The 21,869-nt window shown below is 37.2% G+C and overlaps 1 protein-coding gene across 2 annotated transcripts; it reads left to right on the forward strand.

Moving 5' to 3' along the window:
- The first annotated feature begins 495 nt into the window (after positions 1-495).
- On the forward strand, positions 496-14,509 carry LOC131428189 (glycogen [starch] synthase). Of its 2 annotated transcripts, none has more exons than XM_058591914.1 (6): positions 496-781; positions 11,669-11,793; positions 11,856-12,232; positions 12,292-13,632; positions 13,697-13,835; positions 13,898-14,509. In XM_058591914.1, exons 2-6 carry the CDS (start codon positions 11,670-11,672, stop codon positions 14,002-14,004), a joined length of 2,088 nt encoding a protein of 695 aa, XP_058447897.1. In that variant the 5' UTR covers positions 496-781; position 11,669; the 3' UTR covers positions 14,005-14,509. The 2 variants fall into 2 exon arrangements, with proteins under 2 accessions (XP_058447897.1, XP_058447898.1); XM_058591915.1 differs by lacking the exon at positions 496-781 and adding an exon at positions 868-1,264.
- Positions 14,510-21,869: the final 7,360 nt, after the last annotated feature.

Genomic DNA, 21,869 nt, shown 5'->3' on the forward strand with positions numbered 1-21,869 from the left:
TTCTACTCGCATCCGGTCGGTATTAAGCATATGCTACCTTAACCAATGACATAAATAGCTAGCATAAGAAATATTTCATCAAGCTTCCGACCGGCTTTTGATACAACATAAGAGTAACAAGCTGAAGCCGGTATGTGCGCCGGAGAGAAGTTTGATATTCACTCTGAGTACGTTGAACGACCTACAACACATTTGTCCTCCGGTGAAATGGGTGAATATTTGTGGGATGGGTCGGCCTGTCGGATGACATCGGTGTTGGTAGCACTGAAGGGGCTATCGTAAATCACGTGGATTGAATGTTTCACATTTTCTTCTCTTTCTTTGGTTTAATCAAGGGCACTGGTATTGAATCGGTGTGCTCTTTGTGTGACATTATTAATAGAAGTAGTCGGCATTCGAACCATTACGGTACAATACAATCAAAACCAGTCTCCTTCAGGTTACACGGGTGCAGCGGATGAGACTGTCTCTCGTCGATGTCTGCTGGGCCAGTGTTCCTTAAGCTTTCGTCGTGGTTTGGCGTGGTGCTCCCGAGGTGTACATTCGGTCGAAAAAATTTTCATCCGTTTCCCATTGCTGAGATTAAGGTGTGCGGGTGTTTAAAGTGGAATTCGTCGTTCGGTGCGAGGAGATCCGATGATTTTGTGAGGTCAAATCTCGCTGAAATTGGATTCCAGTGAAACCAGAGTGGCCGGACGGAAGACGGTGCGGTTTTTAGACTCCTAGCAGTGGTTAATCTTCGCCGTACTACGAGCTTAGAGCCATCCTCGTCTTGAGTAAGGTTAGCCATTGACCTTTATTTGACATTTGGACAATTCTCTGGCAATTGCCTGCTGATATGGTGGTTGGTCCGTTGTGACCAGTTAATTGGGCATTTACGTTGTGAATTGAATCGAAGATGCATGAAATCGTAAAACATGATAACCGCTATCACACTCGAAGTGCTGTCAAAAATAAAACAATATTTTGCATAGAACAGGTTCAATAAACTGGAATAGCGACTTTTAGGGGGTACGGTTCCCTCATGCCGACTGTATTATATCGTGAAAACCAAAAGCGGTCGCGATGAAACCAGCTAGACATGTCGCATTACCTACATCACTGTGTCACAATGTCCTTTCTCGAAAGTGCCTTTCGTGCTCTCGGACTGTTGCATAATCTTCTTAGAGGAATCGAACAATAGCCATCACGAACATGATCAAGAAGTTGATCTGGCAAAGCATTTTGTAAACATCGTCCACGGATGTTGTCACCAGAAGTCCGTGTACGTAAGATCCACTGGCGCAAGTATCGTTAGTGTTTACAAACATTTAATGCATTCTAGATTACGGTTATTTATTTGCAACTGAGCGCGCCACCGCCTTGCACGCGCCAGTCCAGTCAACTTCGGTCGCATGCTTCGTCAACGCACATCAACCGGAAAGTTTTGACCCATATCGCGAAACTCAAGGTGAAGGTCATTCGGTAACCTTCCACGGAAAATTTCAGGCAGATGGTGTTAGAAGAATAGTGCTGCTATCTCAGGAAAATGAAAAGAGTGACGCACTCATGTTCTTCATCAAAGAATCAAATTATAAATAGAGCAGTCATAAATTTGATATAAATAGATTTAAGAGTGTGGTGATTGGAATAAAACACGAAAATGGAGGAAATAATTAACTCATGCCGGTTTCTTTGAGCATGAACTGGCTTTCTTCGGATTTTGCTGAGTGACATCGACGTTCGGGTTTTCAGAAGAAATTGCACTTGATCGCAGTCACTTAAAAATTTTGCCCAAGTAGGGTCAAACTTTTATCACAGACTAACAGACATGACAGTATGAGTAAATTCTTATAAAAAATAATTTTTCGTTATGCACTAGCTCCACCTATATTGTACTGCGCGAACTATTTACTATCTGTACACCCCTTGTGTTATGTAAAAGTTTTTTTACTAGTTGGTTTCCCCTCGTTTGTCAACACCGATCAGCTGCTTGCAGGGATGCCTGATTTCATCAAAATATTTGAAAATGAATCGTCACAATAAATTATTGGATTACGTTGATAATATATTTAACTTTTTCGCGATGTTGGAAGGTAACCATTTATTTGACTCAACGTTGTTCATCTAGACTATTTTTTATTGTGTCGGTAGTTTTCACCAGAAATTAAGTGGCGGCAGACCAGAAGCAAGTAAATATTGTAACAAAACGGGTTCGATTTTGTCTTGCGTTGGAGGATGAGAAATAGGCACAATTATGTATATAGTTTTGGCCATATGTATTAAATCTGTATCCTGCATGAAATTCGCATGGACGTATACAAATCAATACATTACAGGTAATTATGTATGAATGGCAACTCTGTTGGTAAATGAAAAAAATAAACACAGTCTAGATGACTGACAGGATGTTTTTGATAGGGTAACGTGGCGCCATCATGACACATGTGAGTACTGTCCCAAATAAAGGAATATTCGAAAAGACCGTTAAAATGATTGAAGAATCTAATTTGAGTGTCCTGTCTGTTAGTCTGTGCTTTTATGTTCTCATAGCGTTTCAAATTGAGCTACTGTTTTGGCTTAGGCTTAGTAGTTCAATTGAAACTGCTATGCACTGACAAGTCGAAGTTGTTTATTTTTTGTCATAAATGCAACATTCAAAGAAGCCGGGGTAAAATAAATGATATTAATAATAACATTCAAAGAACACTAAACTTTCAGAAAGTTTTAAAGACTTCCATCAAAAACTCTGCTAAACATTAAACGTTGTTGAACGTTCTAGTAAACTAGCCTAGAAAAGAATGTTAATAAAACATTTTCTGATTGATATTGTTTTCATTAAACGGAAACAAAATACGTAGTTTTGGAGTACCAGCAAATTAATGGAATCATCTATCGAACAGTTTGTGTGAGTCAGTAGTTTTTTGGTCACTTTTCGTTTGAATGTTAATGCTCTTCATTCAAATTTATTGTGGTTTTTGTTGTCTGAGTCGTTTCCGTGTTTCCGTGCGGCTCTACAAAAATCTACGTCAAACTTTGCTCTAAATTCAATATGGCATTCGTATTCGTTCATCATCATCTCAAACATCTCTTTCTTTTAATTGTAATAATTATTAGGCTTCCAAATCCAAATGATGCATCCATACCTGTTCAGACATTTACAAACTTTCAGCCATTGAACTGCTTATTACCCTGTAATTTTGAAACTGCAAGTCGAATCGAAAAGAGAATTGGTATTGTATGAAATCATAAAATAATTCCTCTAAACCTAAACGCGTGAAAATTGATTGAGCATTCCATGAGATGTCGAAGTGAGTTCTACTTTAGAGTTTTTGATCATTATTTATGGTACTGCAAGAACCGTTACTCAGGGACCGTCAGAACACAAAACGGTTTTTTTTAACCATGAATTGATATGACGAATAAATTAGAGTACTTTTGAGCCCAACTTTGAAGACTTTTTATGTTCGTCATCTTCTATGAAGGTTTGAATTCTAAAAACTTATTACCCTGTAATTCCACAATCGGATAAAATTCACAAATTTGGTATAGGACTATAAGACTTTTAATTTGAATTTTTGTCAATAAAAATTCGTTTTGGCCTTCTTTGAGACAACGATTGAACTCCTATACTCCCGTTACTTTCGGAATCGTAATTAGGAAATCGGTGTAGCCGAAGTCAGTTAAATTCACCTAAATGATTGTAAATCATTTCATTTGATTCGAAATTTTTGAAAATCATCGACTACCAAAATCTGCAAACCCGATTAATTTATATGAAATTGACATTTTTCACCAATCACCTTGTATCTCCTGAGCCGGAAGTCGGATCTGATTAGAAAACAGGTTTTTATTGATTTCTCTCACTTATTTGTCAAACACACATTTTCTGGTCTCGACGAGCTGATTCGAATGGTATATGGGTGTAGGAAGTTATGCTCATCCAGCAATTATTACTGTAAGCAGTTTAAATCAATGTGAATATAATTTTCTGAATTTCTCATATAGAAAGGTTATGCAATCACTGTGGAAACCGACTTTTGAACCGAGGCCCGGAAGGCCGAGAGTCATATACCATTCGACTCAGTTCGTCGAGTACGCAAAATGTCTGTCTGTGTGTGTATGTGCATATGTGGGTATGTAACGTATTTTTACACTGACTTTTCTCGGAGATGGCAGAACTGATTTTCACAAACTTAGATTCAAATGAATATTATTTGGATCCGACTTCTGGTTCCGGAATTATGGGGTAAAATGTGCAAAAAAAATGAAAATATGTTTTTTAACTTTTCTCATAAATGGTGCGACCGATTTTCACAAACTTAGGTTCAAAAGAAAGGTCCTGCGGTCTCATGAGGAATTTCTAAATTTCACCTGGATCCAACTTCCGGATCCGGAAATAAAGGATAAAATGTGTTAAAAATTTTATACCATCACTGAAAAGGGCGAAAAAAGGGGTAAAACAATTTCTAAATCGACCTCAAATCTTCTCCAATTGATAATTTTTATGGTCAAACAAACCGATTTGTTATTCTTTCAAGAATCGAAAAAAACTATTTTGAAGAATTCTACAGTACTAAATATGATAGTATGATTGATATGAGAAAGACATCACTATACCATTAGGTGGATTAAAATAGGCGAAAAAAATTAAAATTCTGACTTCTAGCGTTTTAAGTCAGAAATACTGCTATCTTCCTTATAAATATGTCCCACTCCAACGAAAAAACCAAAGGGATCAGCCCCTGGAACAGAACAAGGAAACCAAAATATCTAATAATCGATATTGTCAACCAAACAACGAAATTGCCCGAGAGCCTTCTAAGTTTGAACTATATTGAACCAAAAACCATTCTAGGTGAGTTTCTTTGGCTATCATCTCTAACAAGACCAGAAGAATGGAAGAGAAAAGTTTGGTTACTTCGGAAGATTTCGTATCTTTTTCAATGAAAGTTGTCAAATTTGAACCCTCATCACTCTGCAATTCCGGAATCGGAGGTCGGGTCCGGTTAAATGTTAATGTTCTTCCTGCAATTAGTAAAACAGCCATTGTTGCAAACGCAAAAGCAGTTTTCTTCGCTACTGCTCGATAAATCTTCAAGAAAAAAAACAACAGCAAATAAAACTGCTTTTTCGTTTGCAACAATGGCTGATTTCATAAGATTGTAAATTGCCCCTTAATAGCAATTGTAATGTTCATAAGAACTTTGATTTAAATTCAAAGTGTGTAAATATCGGTTCAGTCATCTCTAAGAAATCGATGTGATTCAAATTTCGGAGTCATTTGACAGCTACTTTCGAACGTTTTGTCTTTACATCCGAGAAAAACTTTCCTATCATTTAACTATGAAGGCTTTCAAAGTTGAATAGATTTTAGGTCAGCTTCGAAGATTTGCCAATTTTTACTTTGTCTTTCATATGACTTATTGGTTCGATAAAAAATTTGTAATAGCTCATGATATTCGTCTTTACATATAAATTTGTAAAAATATGTTTAGTCAAATCAAAGTGAGTTCCAGTTCGGGTAGTTTTGTTAGCTACCTCGGGCCCTCCAGTACTGGGTCATTGAGACTTATCACCAATTTTCAATTTTTAAAACCTTCATATAATGTTGTATAGATTCTTCTTCGTAGTTCTAGCGTTCTAGCGTCATAAATTCTAAATACATTTTTTATTTGATCGGAGTTCAACAAACTAGTATCGGTGTTAATCTGGAAAACATTCCACACTCATTAATGAATTTTGAATCTCTATAAAATCTAAGCGATCTTCAGTTTGGGCCTGTTTGAACACAATTTCCGAGGCTTTTGGATATCAATCAACACATCCACGTTAGATATAAAAACTAAAGATTTGAAAAGTTTATTTTTAAATGTGAGTCTCGATTATCGAGAAAATTTTCTGATTTTTGATTACCATTTTGAAAAGTGCAAAGCAAAGCATTGGTATTGCATGCCTTTCGTGGAATTTGACTTCTGTTTCGATAGACTTCGCAGCCGATCCATAGTGTACAAAACCACTGCACGGCTTGACTGACCCTAAGTGGACGATCCTATTCACATTTCTTGGTCGGGGCTCGAAAATACGAAAACTGGCTTGAAGGACCGGTTTAAAAAAATTCTGACCATAAAACCATTAAACCATTAACTAAATATAACACACTTTTCAATATATTTTGTCATGAGTATTATGGAAATTACTCCAAATTAGTTACTCGTATCTAGTTCCGATACGACTATGTTTCAATAATAACACGAACAAGTTATGAATGTTACACTGGTTAACACGAAGGGATAGTAGTGCTTCTCCATAACATAATTCGTTACCGAAAAGTTATTTAGATTTCCAAGCACATTTGTTGGTATATTGTATTAATTAACATATATTCATATATTTAATCACAGATATGCTATTAGCTACTAGTTAAAAACAAGTTTATTTGACGTTAGGAAACCTTTATGAACACGTAAGCGTATGTGCAAATCGTTACTGTGAATTGATATAGTAGAAATATAGATATTACAAGATTTATGCATTTAATTTTTGCAACGTGATGATAACGAAATTTTAACATAAGGAACTTTTTAATGGCTTAAAAAAGTGAGCATATCATGGTGTCGCTTGCGTGTTTCATGAAACATTAATAAAACCAGGATCTTTCTTTTTGACAAAAATAATAAGTGCCTGAATAGTTATGCTATGCACTACCAAAAACACGAAGAACTCAACACACCGAAAAGGGGGACGGGTATAGCGTTATTGGTAAGTCGATGCTTTTCATGCAGTCCGGCTTGGTTCGATTCCCAACCCCGCACATGGGATCTATTTTTCTGGCCCGAAGAGGCGAATAATCTTAAAGATAAAACCTCTACAATTCAAACAAAAAATAAAAAACAGAACACACAAAAAATTCAATTATACAGGTAGCTTAATCCCTCACACGATGTAATTCATAAAGACCTAATTTGTCAAATGACGGAAAATTTCACTTGAAATGACCTATGTTAGATTATAATGAATTTTAAGGGTTTAGACTGTAACTTGTATTCATCTTGCAGGTGCGACTGTATGAATCTAGATGCACTTTTTATCAACCAAGTAGATGTGTGCTTCTGTGGTTCAGTCGATAAGATGACGTACTTTGTGATTCAATGATTCTCGGTTCAAGTAACGGCGGTCGCTATCAGCATTCTTTTTATTTTATTTCAATGAATTTCGTGTCATGAAATTTTAGACACAATATTAAATGTTCTTCCAAGTAAATTTACTTAAACTTCGACGCTCCATTTCCATTCGACGTGTGAATATACAAATTCAACATCGATCCCAAAAATATTATAATTCTCATTACGAAAAAATCAAAATAATAAATTATAAGAATTTGGTGAGCATGAAATACTTTTTAGTATTTGGAACGAAGGGTAATTTCATAGTTTATTGTTGATTACTTCATAAAAAGATTTTGATTGAAGGGGCATAAAAAACACCATAATTAAAATTGAGTTTCGGTCGACAGTTCAAAAATCGTTGAAGAACTTGTGCATTGGATCATGTTCGTAATTCAAATTACTATGCTACTCTTTAACTGTATTTACAGTCTGTTACATAAAAGCGTAGTCACAATTACTCGCGATCGGTAAAGTGGAATGGTGTGATATTTTTTTTTCAACACAGAGGCAGTAGTGTCCTCTACAGCTGGCTATTGTTTACAATTAGATTTCATCATTTTTCTAAAATGAGTACCGCATTCGCTACTACACCTACGCTTCAAAGCAGTTTTTTGTGCTCGCACCCGAAAGGTCCCAAAATGACCCATGCTGCCGCGGCGAAATACATGAAAAAGTCGAAACAGTTTGTGAGTAAGTGGGTGAATCGTTTTAAAAAGGTGAAAAATGACGACGACTTTCCAAATCGAAGTACTTTGAAAAATCCGATGTTGAGTGAAAAACATGTGCGAAAACGTCTTGAATGGGAAAAAGAGCATGACCGAGCATGGCGTCATGACCTTGGATTGGCCCTCTCAGTCGCTCAATGCCAAACCAATTGAGAACGTTTGAGCTCAAATAAAGACGAAGCTTGGGAAAAACCGACCACACAATTTGAAACCGCTTGTTCGTCGAATTCACAAATTTGGAGGTCGTTTTCAGAAGAATACGCGCAAAGTCTACCTCAAAGTATGCCTCGAAGGTGTCAAGCCATTATTAACGTTGAAGGGGATTGGACTTGTTATTAATGTACGAGGTCTGTTAAAAAAATTCCCGGAATTTTTTAATTGCGCGCGTTTTGAGAGTCCGGTGGTCAAAATTTTTTTTTTATGGTGTTGGTACATATGTCCCTAATGTATGGTAAAATTTTCAGCTGTATTCATTGTTTACATTCTGTCTTGTAGCGGCTGGTGTAGACGTGTTTTTTTTAGCTCGGCGATTTTTGTCTTGGTGACGTTGGGTGCTTCCACGTGGACGATTGTGCTTTTGTTTCGACATCATAACCGTACACCCATGTTTCATCACCAGTTATGACCCTTTCAAGTAAATTTGGATCGTCGTTTAACAGCTCCTGAGCGATGGTAATGCGTTTGTTTTTTTGATCAAAATTCAGCAGTTTTGGAACGAATTTTGCTGCCACTCGTTTCATGCCCAAAACATTTGAAAAAATATGATGGCATGAGCCAACTGATATGCCAACTTCATCAGCAACTTCTCTAATAGTGATTCGGCGATCATCCATAATCATTTTTTCCACTTTTCCCACATTTTCATCGATTATTGACGTGCTGGGTCGACCGAAGCGTTCGTCGTCTTCAACGTCTTAACGGCCATCTTGGAAACGCTTATACCACTCGTAAACACTTGTTTTTTTTCATAGCAGACTCACCGTAGGCTCTCTGTAACATTTCGCACACTTGGTTACATTTTATCTCATTTTTCACGCAAAATTTAATACAAATTCTTCAATTCTTCCATTGTTTAAACTAACAAAAATCGCCGAGCTCAAAAAAAAACACGTCTACATCAGCCGCTACAAGACAGAATGTAAACAATGAACACAGCTGAAAATTTCACCATACATTAGGGACATATGTACCAACACAATAAAAAAAAATTTTGACCACCGGACTCTCCAGACGCGCGCAATTAAAAAATTCCGGGAACTTTTTGAACAGACCTCGTATTTGCATGCAAGTTTTTTTAGCTAATAAAACAATATTCAAAAGTATTTTCATGTTGAGTCTTTTCATTTTCTCACTACAGTGACCACGCACTTATGTAATAGACTGTAAAGAGTGTTTTTTTAAGAGGTATAGGGATTGAGTTTGGAATCGATAGAACGATTAATATAATTTAATGTTTGAAGATGATTTCACGAAAATGTTGGCCGCGGCACCGCTTCACATGGCTCGTGTGCAAGGTCCAACTCTCTCCAGCATTTCGGCCGGTATTTCACAAATAATACCACCGGTCGATAATCCACACCAAACAGTGACTTTTTTGGGTTACATTGTTAGCTCTTGCAATGCTTCTGGTGGGTCTGCACTCCAGATGCGGCAAATTTGCTTGTTGCCGTATCCATTTAACCAGAAATAAGCTTCGTCACTGAACACAATTTTTCTTTAAAAAAGTGTCTCTTCCTCCAACTTTGCCAGTGTCCATTCATGATTAAATTATAGACCAAACGACGATTTATGATTAAATTATAGACCAAACTGAACAAGTTTGACAATGACACAAGACACGATTTACGCGTGACCTGTCACAAACAGGGTTGCCGAAAAGATACCAGCAAAAATATCGCCCTTTAGAAAATTATTTAGGATTAATTTAATGTTTGAAGATTTCAACTTCAAACAAATTATTTTCATGTTAGGGAAGATAAGTAAGTTTCGGTATGACACTGCAAAGTAACGACAACTTATTTTTAACTAATGGCTAATATATCACTAGGAGATTGATAGTACCTATTATCTTTCTCCGGACAGTACCAGCCTAGATGCCGTGTGGAATCCGGCGGAAAAAAATGAGCCAAGAATAGATCCACTAGATTCCTGCTTCCATGTCGTAAAAGGTGACAATTGCAGGAGTTTCTTTTTCCTTTCAGTTATTAGATATTTTCAACATTATTGCTTGGCTTTCAAGATTATAAATTGAATGAAAAAAATCAACTATTGCGCAAATTCGTTAATATTACAAAGCTAATAACAGAGATAACATATATCGGTGTATTGAATAAATAGTAAAATAGTAAATGTTTGATTGATAAATTAATAATTTTCTCTCGGTGGCCAGCTGCTAAGATCAACCAATATTACCAATTAATAAATTTAATGAATAATTAAAATAATAAAGCGGAAATAATAAGAAATCAAGTCGCGCGTGAAATCTGTTGACTTTTGTTTGGTGATTTAAAATTATTTTAATTTTTTTTTAGAATATGTCACTAAAACGAATCAACTATTTTGTCTAAATCCTACTCACTCGTTTATTTTGTTGCAGGTTCATTTAGTGAAAATAAGGAAGTTTTTATTCGTTACGTGATAGTACTTCAAATTTTCTGAAGTTTCCAAGTGAATCAAGACTCCTCGGGACTTCAGTATCGGATATTGTTGAAACTTTCACTCGGAAAGCCAGTGAGTTTAGTGGTGCATCCGAGCATCTTGAAACCAGAACATACTAGGTCGCACGCGAATACTACCATTACTGAAATTTATACTAACAAATATCCTTCTCCCGTGACACTTGTGGAATGCGCAGTAGTATATACAAATAGTTGATTACGAAAACAATTTCTGATGAAAATAATATTTGTTTTCCTGCTTTTTTTTTTTCTATTTCGACATTTCAAGGGGCATAATGTATCTTGATGTGCGGCATACCACTGATTTGTTGTGAGGCATATTATACGACTGTTGCGGCATTACGTCTAAGGCAAACGAAAAAAACTGTGAATATAGTCATTTTGGAAAATGTGTTTATATCAATCAATTTCCATCACTTCTACCAGAATCATTAAAAATTATGAGTCTCAGTCATATTGCAATGAAATACCCACATTCTGGATGAAAATATATTAATACATTTAGAAGTTTAGAATTTCAATGTTTTCTTAAGGGTGGCATGTTATAACATTTTACCTTAAGTCTCATCTGAGTAGTAAAATCCTTTCGCCATTGTTTAAGATGCTAATTTAATGAAAGTTTAAGCTCACTAGATTATTCTCACATTTAAGCTATTCAAATGGGGCTCACTCTATGAAACTGGACTTACATTATTGATTTTTCATTTCGTCTTCGTATAATCAATGCGCAGTAGCTCATGTAGAACTGCCATGACATTCAGCAGTTCAATATATACACGAAACGTAAAATACAATGTGTGTTAAGTACAAACCGGTTTATTGTAACAAACCTATAGATGATTACTGAATTTACAAGTTTATTCCAAAAGATGTTTTGAATTTTCTCACTGATAGCTGTTTTAGTCGGCACCTGAAATGTGCTACAATTCATACGCGTGCTACTCGTGAAAATGCTTCTACGGCGTCGTTCGTTCCTAAAAATAGCGCATTTTGTAGCGCCGCGATTCGTTTTTCCTCGCTTCCCATGCAGCATCCGCTGCAACATGCACATCCTTAACATGACCTTCTCTAACCGATAGTTTTAACATTGTTTTTTTTTTTATTTTATTTCCTTCAGCATGAGTAGGCGCTATTCGCGAGTGGAATCCAGCTCGGATCTCCTGGCATTTCTGGATCGTGGACATTCCGCAAACACTGAGAACCGTTGGACTTTCGAGATCGCATGGGAAGTAGCCAACAAAGGTTTGATCGGATTGGTGATATAACTGAATTGAATTGAGTATTGACTTGACTCTCTGTTTCAGTCGGTGGAATCTATACCGTCATCCGATCGAAGGCTTTCGTTTCCACGGAAGAGCTAGGAGACCAATACTGTCTGATTGGTCCGTATAACGATGCATCCGCCCGAACTGAAGTGGAGGCTTGTGAATTTCCGAACAATGGTCCGTTGTATGGAGCGGTACATGCAATGCGCAACCAAGGATTCAAGGTGCACTGCGGCCGTTGGTTGGTGGACGGTAATCCACAGATCATTTTGTTCGATATCGGATCGGCCGCCTGGAAACTGGATTCCTACAAGCATGAACTCTGGGAATCATCCAACGTAGGAGTACCTCATCTGGACATTGAGTGTAATGACGCTATCATTCTGGGTTACACCATTGCTACTTTCATAGCTGAGGTATCGTATGATGTAAAATTTAAATACAATTAATTATTATTTTTAATGTTTAATTTTAGTTCAAAAATTGCGCCGAAAAATATTCCCATGACAACGAGTACGGACCACCACGCATCGTTACTCACTTCCACGAATGGCAGGCGGGAGTGGGTCTGATAGCACTTCGAACGCGCCACGTGGACGTAGCGACCGTATTCACCACGCATGCCACCCTGCTGGGTCGATATCTGTGTGCCGGCAACACTGACTTTTACAATAATCTTTCCAAGTTTCCTGTTGACGAAGAAGCCGGCAAACGACAAATCTATCACCGGTACTGTATCGAACGGGCCGCAACTCATTTGTCCCACATATTCACCACGGTTTCCGAAATCACTGGCTACGAGGCGGAACATTTGCTCAAACGTAAACCGGATATCATCACACCGAACGGGTTGAATGTGAAGAAGTTCTCCGCTATTCACGAGTTTCAGAACCTTCACGCATTGGCCAAGGAGAAAATAAACGAATTTACGCGGGGACACTTCTATGGTCACTTTAATTTTGACCTGGAGAAAACATTGTACATGTTTATCGCCGGACGGTACGAATTTACTAACAAGGGAGCAGACATCTTCATTGAAGCGTTGGCTCGGCTTAACCATCTACTGAAGTCCAATTTACCGGATGTAACCGTAGTCGCATTTTTGATTTTCCCTACTAAGACGAACAATTTTAACGTGGAGTCATTGCGTGGACATGCAGTTTGCAAACAACTGCGGGACACGATCAATAATGTTCAGCAGCAGGTAGGAAAACGGATGTTTGAAGCTTGCATGAGGGGCCATCTTCCCGATGGTAACGATCTGCTGACCAAGGAAGATATCGTCAAAATCAAGCGTTGTTTGTACTCACTGAACCGTGACTCCAATCCACCAGTGACCACTCACAACGTTGTAGATGATTGGAATGATCCGGTTCTGGAGTCGGTCCGGCGTTGTCAGTTGTTCAATACGAAATACGATCGGGTCAAAGTTGTTTTCCATCCAGAATTTCTAAACCAAACCAATCCATTGTTCGGTTTGGACTATGAAGAGTTTGTTCGCGGCTGCCATCTAGGTGTGTTCCCGTCGTACTACGAACCATGGGGTTACACACCGGCGGAGTGCACGGTGATGGGCATCCCGAGCATAACTACTAATTTGTCCGGCTTCGGTTGTTTTATGCATGAACACATCGCAGATCCCAAGTCTTACGGTATCTACATCGTTGACCGACGCCACGTCAGTTTAGAGGAAAGTGTTCAACAATTGTCTCAGTATATGTACGATTTTAGTAAACTGAATCGTCGTCAAAGAATCATTCAGCGAAATCGTACCGAACGTTTGAGCGATCTACTGGACTGGAGAAATTTAGGAATTGTATGCTGTCTGCTATTATTAGAAGATTCATTAATTGAAGTTGATTCCATCTTCTTCGTTTCAGTATTATCGACAAGCCAGAATTAAAGCACTGCAAACGGTTTATCCAAATTACGTAGATGAATCGGAAAGCTACCTCAAGAGAGCTGCTGACTTCAACTATCCGCGCCCAATCAGCGCTCCTCCGAGCCCCAGTTCTTCTAGTATGTTTCATTAACTCAACCAAAGTTGACTGTAGTAAAAGGGGTTGTTTTTTCTTTTCCAGGGCACACCACTCCAGCACCATCCCTGCATGGTTCGGATGACGAACAGGACTCTGTGAACTCGGAAGAGGAACTGGAAGAGTTGAAGAAAGTCAACTGTCACGACTAAGCCGCCTCACATGACGGAGAAAAAAAAACATGTTCAGACAACCTCAAAATTGACAAAAGTAGAATGACTCTAGAAAAACAATCCACACGCAACCTGTTAATTCCGAAACAACGTCGATCGGGGTCAATCTGGTTAAGCGGTAGCAGTTGTTTTGGCTAATCTTGGCTTGCACTTCTGTTACCCTTCCAGGAACTTTGCCTCACGTTCTAGGGTGATGGTTGCGTGGTTCCGGATTTATAAATTTAATCATTTAGAAATGGATCCCAGTTACCGAGAGCAGCACTCCATTGCCTGCCCTGAGAAAATAAGACGCAACCTACTCTCGATAGGGCCGATATTCATAGTTCGTTTGTTTTTCGATTAGGTTAGAAAATATGCTATCTAGTTCACAAGTTATCGCAGCTGTAGAACTACTTTTGTGTTCAGTCATAAGAGTAATGTTAAATAGAGTTTATCAAGTCACAGAGCAAATTTATGTAATAAATGTATTTTTTTATTTTTATAATTTTTTTTTTGTTTTAAATACCACACAAATATATAATCTGTTCGGATATACTAGCTGATTGATTTTCTTCGAAAATTACTGGATATTCGTCTGTCGTCTCATGAACTCACGATCATTGATAGATTTTCCAGTGTTACTAATTATTTGCCACATACAATTGTGATTTAAACGGTCATCAAACTATATCAAGAAGAAGACAGTCTAAGTAGCTAAGAATTGGAAGCTACGAAGTTACAATTCGCTACATAAAAAACCTTTCTGAGAATGGCCCTGAGAAAAATGTACTCATGACAAGTTTATATAAACATGTGGGAAATATATCAGTTTAAATATTTCATCAAAAATTCAAATCATGTCTATATTCCAAATTCAATCCATACAAAATACAGAAAAAAATGCAGGACCATTCACGATTCAGGAGTATGCATCGGAATTCGGAACTCTGTTGAGTTTTCAGACTGCGAGTCCAAAATCTTGTTCAGAATCCTGAGCTCAGGTCCAGAATTCAGATTTAGTTTCAAATCAAAAATTGAGGTCCAGAATCCATATTTAGGTTCGGAATTCACGTCCAGAATCCGAAATTCACGGTTCAGATTCAATATTTCTGTCAGAGTCTAGGTTTAGGTGCAGTACTAGAACCAAGGATAAAAATTCAGGCCCAGAATTCGGATCCCGATTTTCGCTCAAGAATCCAGATCCAGGTTCTGAAACTAGGTCCAGAATTCAGAGGAAAAGTCAAGTTTCAGTCCAGGTTGAGAATTAATTTCCAGAATTCAGATGCAGGTGAAAAATCTCTGCAAGAATACTGCATCCCGTTCCAGAATCCAGGTTCAAAATCGAAGTACCTAATTTAGGCTCAGAATTCAAAGGTTAGGTCAAGTTACTCAATTCAGGTCCAGGTTCTACGTACCCGAATGACGAGTTAGTTAAAAGATCCATAATAAAAAAGACCAGGTTCTGAATTCAAATTATAATCCGGAATCCAGGTCTTGAATTTAGATCTTGGCCCGAAATCCAGGTCCAGAATCCAAAAAGAGAATTCTGGATCTAGTTCAGAATACAGAGCCAAGGTCAGAATCTCTATCCAGAATTTGGATCCAAAACTCAAATCTCGAATTCAAGTCCTTAATCATGCTTCAAAATTTTGGCCAGAATCCAAGTCCAGAGTTAATTTTCTGAATCCAGGTTCAGGCTCAGAATCCAAAACCAGGTTCCAGGTTCACGATTCTAGTGCATTTCCAGCATCTCTGTCAAATTATCAGAGTAAAAAATCTTGATTGGAATCCTGAATCCAGGTTTAGCATCCTGCTCCAGACTTAGACGAGGTTCAGGTCTAGAATCCAAACCCATGCTCAGATTTATGCTTCAGATTCAGAATCTCTATCAGAATTCTGGTTTAAAATCCATGTCCAGATTCAGTATTTAGATCCAGAAATCTAGTTCAGGGTCCTGGGGTTAAGAATCCCGATCTAGATTTAGAATCTCTGTCAATAATTCAAGTTCAAGTTTAGAATTGAGTAATCCTAGAGAGCTTAGGTCCAGAATCCAGACCTAGGGCAAAATACTGGTCAATGATCCAGGTCTTTAATTCAAACTTGGATCACTACACGGAACGACCGAAATTAGCTCTGCGCCTAATTCGTATTACTGTTTTTGAATTAGTTGATTCTAACAACAAAATTTCCAAAATAACTATAAAATTAGTTAAAATGTAGAATTTACTGTGCTGAAAAAAACTCTTATTTTTAGAGAATGTGTTTAGTTGGCGAATATTCTGGACACAAACCAGCAATATTTCAATCCAACACGAAATTCTCATTGACAACTAATTTCGTTATTAAAATCAGAAACTTTGATTCTATTTATCTATCACCGTCATTACTGAAGGACAGCAGTGTCAAAGCAAAACAATCCATTAAAAAGCTAAAAGGGACAGTCTTGTTGAAACTGCTCGCAAATTGTTTAGATGTTTTTCGCATGTGTTACGTAAACTGTTAGTGGAAAGTGTATTTATTCAGAATTTGTGCGCACTTGAAGCGATTGTGCGTAATAATGTTTTTACGCGGAACAGTGATGTGAATTTCGAATGTTTCACTCTAATTGTGATGAAGGTTTTTTGTATCTTCAAACCTTCCGAGCTGCGCCGTCCGGTGTACTATTTGTATTCGGTTTTTGTTTTCCGAGTGCTCAAAGTTTTCAGTGAGAATGAAGAAACAGTGATTTAGAAGAAAAAAAATTCAAAAAGATGTTTACGTTTCGTTTATGTCTTTTTCTCCAACACAACATCGTATTTATACCTGCCAATATAGAAAAGACAACCGCGTCTGAATTTTTTTCGGCAGTAGTGTGCCATCTAGTGGCTAGTAGTCATTAAGGTGTTACCGTTTCGGTGACAGGGCGCCATATAGCTGCAGATTGCAGAAGCCAATTCAACCATTCATATTGGTTGAAAACAACATTATATTTCTTTAATTCAACTAAAAAATTAGTTGACTGGATATGAAGTGTGCCTTAGCTAAGAAATGACAGTACGTTTAATTTGTGAATTCAACTAAAAAAAATAGTCATTTCAACAAATATTTTATTATTATTAAGGGAATGAGAATAAAAAATCTAAATCAGCAAAAGTAAGATTTTTTTAGTTGTCTCAAAAAATAACTAACTAAAATCAGCAAATCAACTAAATTTTTCGCGAAAATGCTGATTTCGGTCGTTCCGTGTAGTGAGCCCAAGTATACGAACTCGTCGTCCATTTCGATTTCATCACCGCAAATCAGAACTCGTAATGGGTGGCTGACATTATCTTCCCTCGAGCCCCTACCTTTCATGTACTTTGTCTTTGACACATTGATGTCTAGTCCGGTCCGCTTGGTCTCAGCTTTTAGTCCGATGTACGTATCTTCCAACTTCTCAAAGTTGTTTGCTATAATGTCAATATCATCAGCGAAACCAAGTAGCTGGACGGACTTCCTGAAAATCGTGCCACTCGTATCTATCCTCGCTCTTCTTATCACACCCTCCAATGCAATGTTGAATAGCAGACACGAAAGGCTTGGTAACCCACCCAATGTTTAGCTTCGATGCATTGCCCAATGAAAACGCAGACTGGAAAAATGACAGATAAAATTAAAATAACGAAATACGTAACCTAGCGACATCAATTCTCAAAGACAGTTCTTAATTCGCAACCGATCCGGGGAAATCGTTCAGCTAATTGAACTACTCTGGATGTGATGAAACACAACTTGGAAGAGTCCCTGGTAAAAAAGAACTTGACATATGATCTGACAGTGCACGACCTCTTCCACTGGCCCTGATGACAAGATACTGTACTGTGTTTCAAGCGGAACTCTTCGCAATTCTGAGTCCTCGTGCTCCAGCAGAGGATTTGTGGTCAACGATGTTATTTTTGTTCCTACATTCAGGAAACTTTAATAAGACTCGGATTAAATTATTCAAAGACGAATCCAGTGACCGTATGTTGAGCTACGTTGAGTTAAAGAAGTTAGAGAGCGTTGCAATTCTCTTAAATTGAGGATTACGTATCATATAGGATATTTTGTGGAATTTATGAATGTTAGAAACGTTATAAGGGTTAGATTCTTGCGGTAAACGAGTTTTAAGGAAGTTATAGATGTTACGAAGCGTTACATGCGTTACTTTTGATGTTAAACACATCTTTATTTTCTATATGGTGGTGCAAATCAGAAACTCAAGAAAAACTACACGTAGAAATGTGGTCAGGTTTTAAACACTTACAGCTCAGTCTATTTTGTATCAATTATTAATATTATTTCATCATTTGATAGGAAATATTTCTAAGTTTCGATTTGAATGTATCAACCCACGTATTTTCATTTATATATGATTGAAATTTTGATTAGTAGCAAGCAGTGTCCTATTTTGTCTGGTAAAAATCTCCGGCATACCGGATTTCCATACCATAGACGACGGTTTTGAAGGAGTAAACGATGAATCAAAGAGAGAGCATCGCTCTGATTGGTCAATCGATGCAAAAGCGAAGCTGTTGGAAGCACGTGAATCTATAAATAGAAGCGAAATTAAAGCTAGCGTTTCAGTCCTACTCGTAGCATGCTAGAGGTAGGTTGGTGCTAGACAGCAAGACAAAAACGTGCCATAAAACGATTTGAAGCTTTAAGGGCTGAGGCCAGTTGTTAGCGTAAAACCGTGTGGCTCGCTGTGCGTATTACATTTCTCTCCATGCTCTCTCGTAAATGTGTAAAAAGTTTTGATATTTTCGGTTACAAGTTTGACTACATCACATAAAATCCAATAAAGCTACCGCTTGTTTGGCAGCTTTGCTGAGCCGATTTTATTTCTCTCTCATGTTTCGTTACGTTACCAGGATACAAGAGCAGAAAAAATGGTGTCCCCATAGAAATGGACTTACCATTACAAAAATAACATTCACTTAATTTTTATCGCGACAACATATATGTTTTTATGCACTAATCGCATCTAAACTAAATTATCTAGACATTGTCAGGATAGATTTTTGATCCATGCTTTTAAAGGCGAGATATTCAATGAACAAGTTGAATGTTGCCGTTTTCAGCTATGCAATTCTTCCTTCAGAAAAAAGACTTTCCCGACCACTAAAGTCAATGAATCATTCTGAAATTTTCACAGAATAATCTAAACTAATTTTCTAAGAGATTGTCAGTTGGGTTTTTTGATATTCGTCACCGTTTCTGAAGAAAATAAGATTTGAAGCGTGAAAATAGCCCTTTAAAACGCCCTAAAACACACTGGCCTAAGCCCTTGGCATGCTCTGATCTTGTGTCATGCAAACTCGGAATTCCATGTTATGTCGTTTCCCCATGAGAAATTGACAACTTCCCCCTGGATAAATTTTGAATGCTTAAGATAAATTTCTAAGTTATATTAGATGATCTCGATTGATAATGAGAAATAGTTTATCGCATCAACCGAAATCGCAGAATGGTAGAGAAACTTAACGCTAAAAAAACTGCTTGCATAAAAAACTTGAACACAAGCTTGGCGAAGAGAAGCTTAATTATCGAAATCGCAAGTATGTACAAAGATATAATTGCATGCATTTGGGATAATGGTCGGTTATAAAACAAATGCAAATCAAGACAAATGATGTTCGGTGTTGGTTCGGATTGATTCAACTTTTTGATTGTAGATCATTAGAAATTTTGGTTGCCTTGTTCCACATCAATGGCTCGAACAACCCCATGTGGCTGATCCTTGTAGTTTTTTTGTAAGTTATATGCATTATGAAGCGTTACATGCGTTACTTTTTAGTAAGTTATAAACGTTACGAAGCGCTAATCCTAAGAAAGTTATAGGCGTTACTTGATTGTAAGTTATAAGCGTTACGAAACGTTACAAACGTTATTGTTTAGTATATTATAGGCGAAGGGTTAAATGCGTTACTTTTTTGTAAGTTATAGGTGTTACGAATCGTTAAATGCATCACTTTTTTGTAAAATTTAGGCATTACGAAGCGTTACATGCGTTACTTTTTCGCACGAAGCGTTACATGCGTTACTTTTTAGTAAGTTATAAGTGTTACGAAGCGTTACATGCGTTACTTTTTTGTAAGTTATAGACATTACGAAGCGTTACAAACGTTACTGTTCAGTAAGTTATAGGCGTTACGAAGCGTTAAATGCGTTAGTTTTTTGTGAGTTATAGGTGTGTAAGTTATAAGCGTTACGAAGCATTACAAACGTTCCTTTTTTGTGAGTTACTCATTTGTAAATTACAAGCATTACGTTACTTTTTATAAGTTTTGAGTGTTACGAAGCGTTACATGCGTTTCCTTTTTGTAAGATATAGGCTTTACGAAGGGTTACATGCATTACTTTTTATGAATTATAGATAATACGAAGCGTTAAAAACGTTAGATGCGTTACTTTTTAGTAAGTTTTAGGCATTATGAAACGTTACCTTGAGTAAGTGGAAGGTGTTACGAAGCGTTTCATTTTGTGAGTTACCGGCGAAATGAGACATGTGTTACTATGTATAAGTTTTTCTCGTTACATGCGTTTTTGTGAGTTGTAACCCAAGTAGCAATTAAAACTTGTTATAATTGGCATGTTTCACAATTGCTTCATATCGGTTATTTTTGTTAGATATGTTAGACAATTGATTCAACACGTTTTTGTAAGGGATGTAAAATTCATTTATATTACTGCTTGTGAAACCAACTCAAAAACCTGAATGGATTAAGTTCCACATCCGGTTTTTAACTGACTGTACGACAAGATCATTTGAGCAGTTTTGATTCCGGTTTCCACTAAGTAAATGTTACTGTTGTGAAACATATGAAACAAGAAACTTGTTGCACATCACTCAAGAAAAGTGCGCTTTTTCAATCGCATAATCGTTGCGAGAAGAGTTATTAAATTCAGTACTAGAACAATGTTTGCTACTTGGGAATTGCTACGTGCATTATTTTTTAGTGAATTACAGGGGTTACGAAGTGTTGCATGCGTTACTTTTTTGTAAGTTGGAGGCACATACGTTACTTTAAGTAAGTTTTAGGCGTTATGAAGCATGTGTCACTATTTTGTGCTTTACAAATATTAACATGTGTAACTTTTTTTTGTAAATTTCAGATGTTACAAAACGTTACATGTGTTACATTTTTTAAAAGGTACAAGTGTTACGAGGTGATACATCCGTTACTCTTTTGTAAGTTTTGTATATTACGAAGCATTATATGTGAGCTAAAGGTGGTAAAAAGCGTTACAAGAGTTTCGGCATCCCAATTTTAGCATATTGAAGAGTCACTTATTTGCAAAATCTATTGGATATGTCAAAATTATGAAATTATCAGAAATGTAATACACTGATCAAAATTAGCACGATGACATATCTTATCGAAATGAAAACTTGTATCTAATTTTGAGGGAAAATGGGCATAAATATTATTCAATTGAATTGTTTTATTCTATCCATGAAGAAATCGTTAGTTCTTTTCCTGATATGAGAGTATTCAGTAAATTGAACTGTTATTTCACAAGATTCAACGGTTTCAATATGCCGACTTATTCAGGGCTAGAAAGACGAACGCAAGCGCACTTTGAGTACGTGTTTGGCAGGATCCATTATTATACGCCATAGAACAGAATTATTACCCGGCAATAGACTAAAGTCAGCACGAGTGTTTCGAAGCGGCACGAGTGCCTCGAACGGCGTTTCAATGGGACGGTAATGTCAGTTTTCTGGCGTAGTATACTTCTGAAGGACTACCTCAAATCAGAAAAAGCCAGTATTGGCTTGTAATTCCGTAAGCAACGAAAAATTCCCGACAAGCATGGATTGTGGTACTCGTAGTTATATCGCGTAGTATTTTGACTTCCGG

The sequence above is a fragment of the Malaya genurostris genome, chromosome 2, assembly GCF_030247185.1.
Source record: "Malaya genurostris strain Urasoe2022 chromosome 2, Malgen_1.1, whole genome shotgun sequence".
Classification (NCBI taxonomy): Eukaryota; Metazoa; Arthropoda; class Insecta; order Diptera; family Culicidae; genus Malaya; species Malaya genurostris.